The 1,502-nt window shown below is 38.5% G+C and overlaps 1 protein-coding gene across 1 annotated transcript in view; it reads right to left on the bottom strand.

Moving 5' to 3' along the window:
• Positions 1–401: 401 nt before the first annotated feature.
• The window catches only part of SCRG1 (stimulator of chondrogenesis 1), a 92,679-nt gene continuing 91,578 nt past the window's right edge, over positions 402–1,502 (bottom strand). The window contains exon 3 of the mRNA XM_044061720.1: positions 402–651. Coding sequence (XP_043917655.1) covers positions 402–641 — 240 coding nt within the window. The 5' untranslated portion in view covers positions 642–651. The remainder of the gene's footprint in view (positions 652–1,502) is intronic.

The following is a 1,502-nucleotide window of genomic DNA, read 5'->3' as shown; positions in this document are numbered from 1 at the left end:
AGTGTTGTATCTCCACTGCAGATGGGAACTGAGAAAAATGGAATAAAAGTCATGCTGAAGACAGAATGCTCTGAAAGGCTGAAACTGATGGATCTATGGTGGGTGCCAACTAGGTTTTATTGTACAATGTTATAGAACTACATAAGAGTCTAAAAGTGCCTGCTGAAGTGGGCAACAGTAGCAAAGGTGGTAGTTTGACTGATAAATTTAAAGCCCTTACTGTGCTGGTGTAACCACAATAACTGAGCAGGAAAAAAGGAACCAGAAGAGGAATGGAGCTTAAATCAGATTAGTAAGGAATGAAATAAAGGTGGCTAGAACAATAGTGAGTGTATACTGGACCCAGCTTTATGTTATAACGATAACATTTTAAATGATTCTTGTTGTGCTGAAAACCTTACTTACTTTGGGCAGCAAAACAATTCACTAAAATTGCAGAAGCAAGCAATTTCACATCCTTTTCCATCCCAGAAATGATCTTGAAAGTCTGCACTGATGGGTTTGATCTGCTGAATTCCCTCTGCAACATTGTGGCAGTTGCGATCTGTTAGCATCTTCTTATAACAGGCAAGACGACTAGAAGGCACTGCATTGACTCCCAGTAGCATGACCAACAGTACTGCAACTGATGAAGTCTTCATTCTTGAAGCCCTGGAATACAGACATGCATTACTAAATGCAACGTGATAATGCAGCTTTGGGTGAGTAGCTGTTTTGAAACAGATACCGTCTACATAAGATACCAAATATTTCTTTCTTATTTTCAGTATAAGGCAGAGATAATTTTAATAAGCATATTTCCAGTAAAGAAAACTTAGACATCCACAGAACAGTAGCTGTAATCACAAAGAAAAAGCTAACAGGAGAGGAATCTACTGAGATTTTCATACAAATGCATATGTTCATAGACTGTCCATCTGGTAATTAGTACAGAAGATTAAGATTCATAGATTGCCAGTCAGGCAGTTAGTGCAGAGAATTAAGGCTATGAACTATTACCAAGTTGCTTCCTGTGATCCAGAGTTTTGTTCTTAAAACCACCACTTGCCTACTGTGTGACCTAGAGCAAGTCATTTATCCAGACAGTGCTTTGGGGTAATTAGTTAAAACTGGGATAGACTCCTCAATGATTATCTGGATCACATGCCTACTATCTTCTATGATAGAGCGAGACCCAGATCATGGTTAAATGGGGCCCTAGGAAAGGTAGTGGACCAGGCCCCAAGCCATACCAACATCCCATTACTTGGCTGCCTCTTCCCCATTTACCATAAACCATTGTTCAAACCTGGCAGTGTGCATGCTATTTTCTTCCTTATTTTTACAAAGATCACTGAGATTTGGATTTTATTTAAAAGTTTAGAGCCAAAACATTGACATATTTGCTAAACAAAACCAAAAAAAAAAACATCTCATATTGAAAACTGTCATACCAAAAGTAAACTTCTCTTCCTTTGAAACTCACATGTGTAACCTATTTGCTAACAGCCCACTGGACACTA

This window comes from Protopterus annectens, chromosome 2.part0, assembly GCF_019279795.1.
Source record: "Protopterus annectens isolate FY-2018-M chromosome 2.part0, PAN1.0, whole genome shotgun sequence".
NCBI lineage: Eukaryota > Metazoa > Chordata > Ceratodontiformes > Protopteridae > Protopterus > Protopterus annectens.
This window is presented reverse-complemented; position numbering and strand designations above follow the sequence as displayed.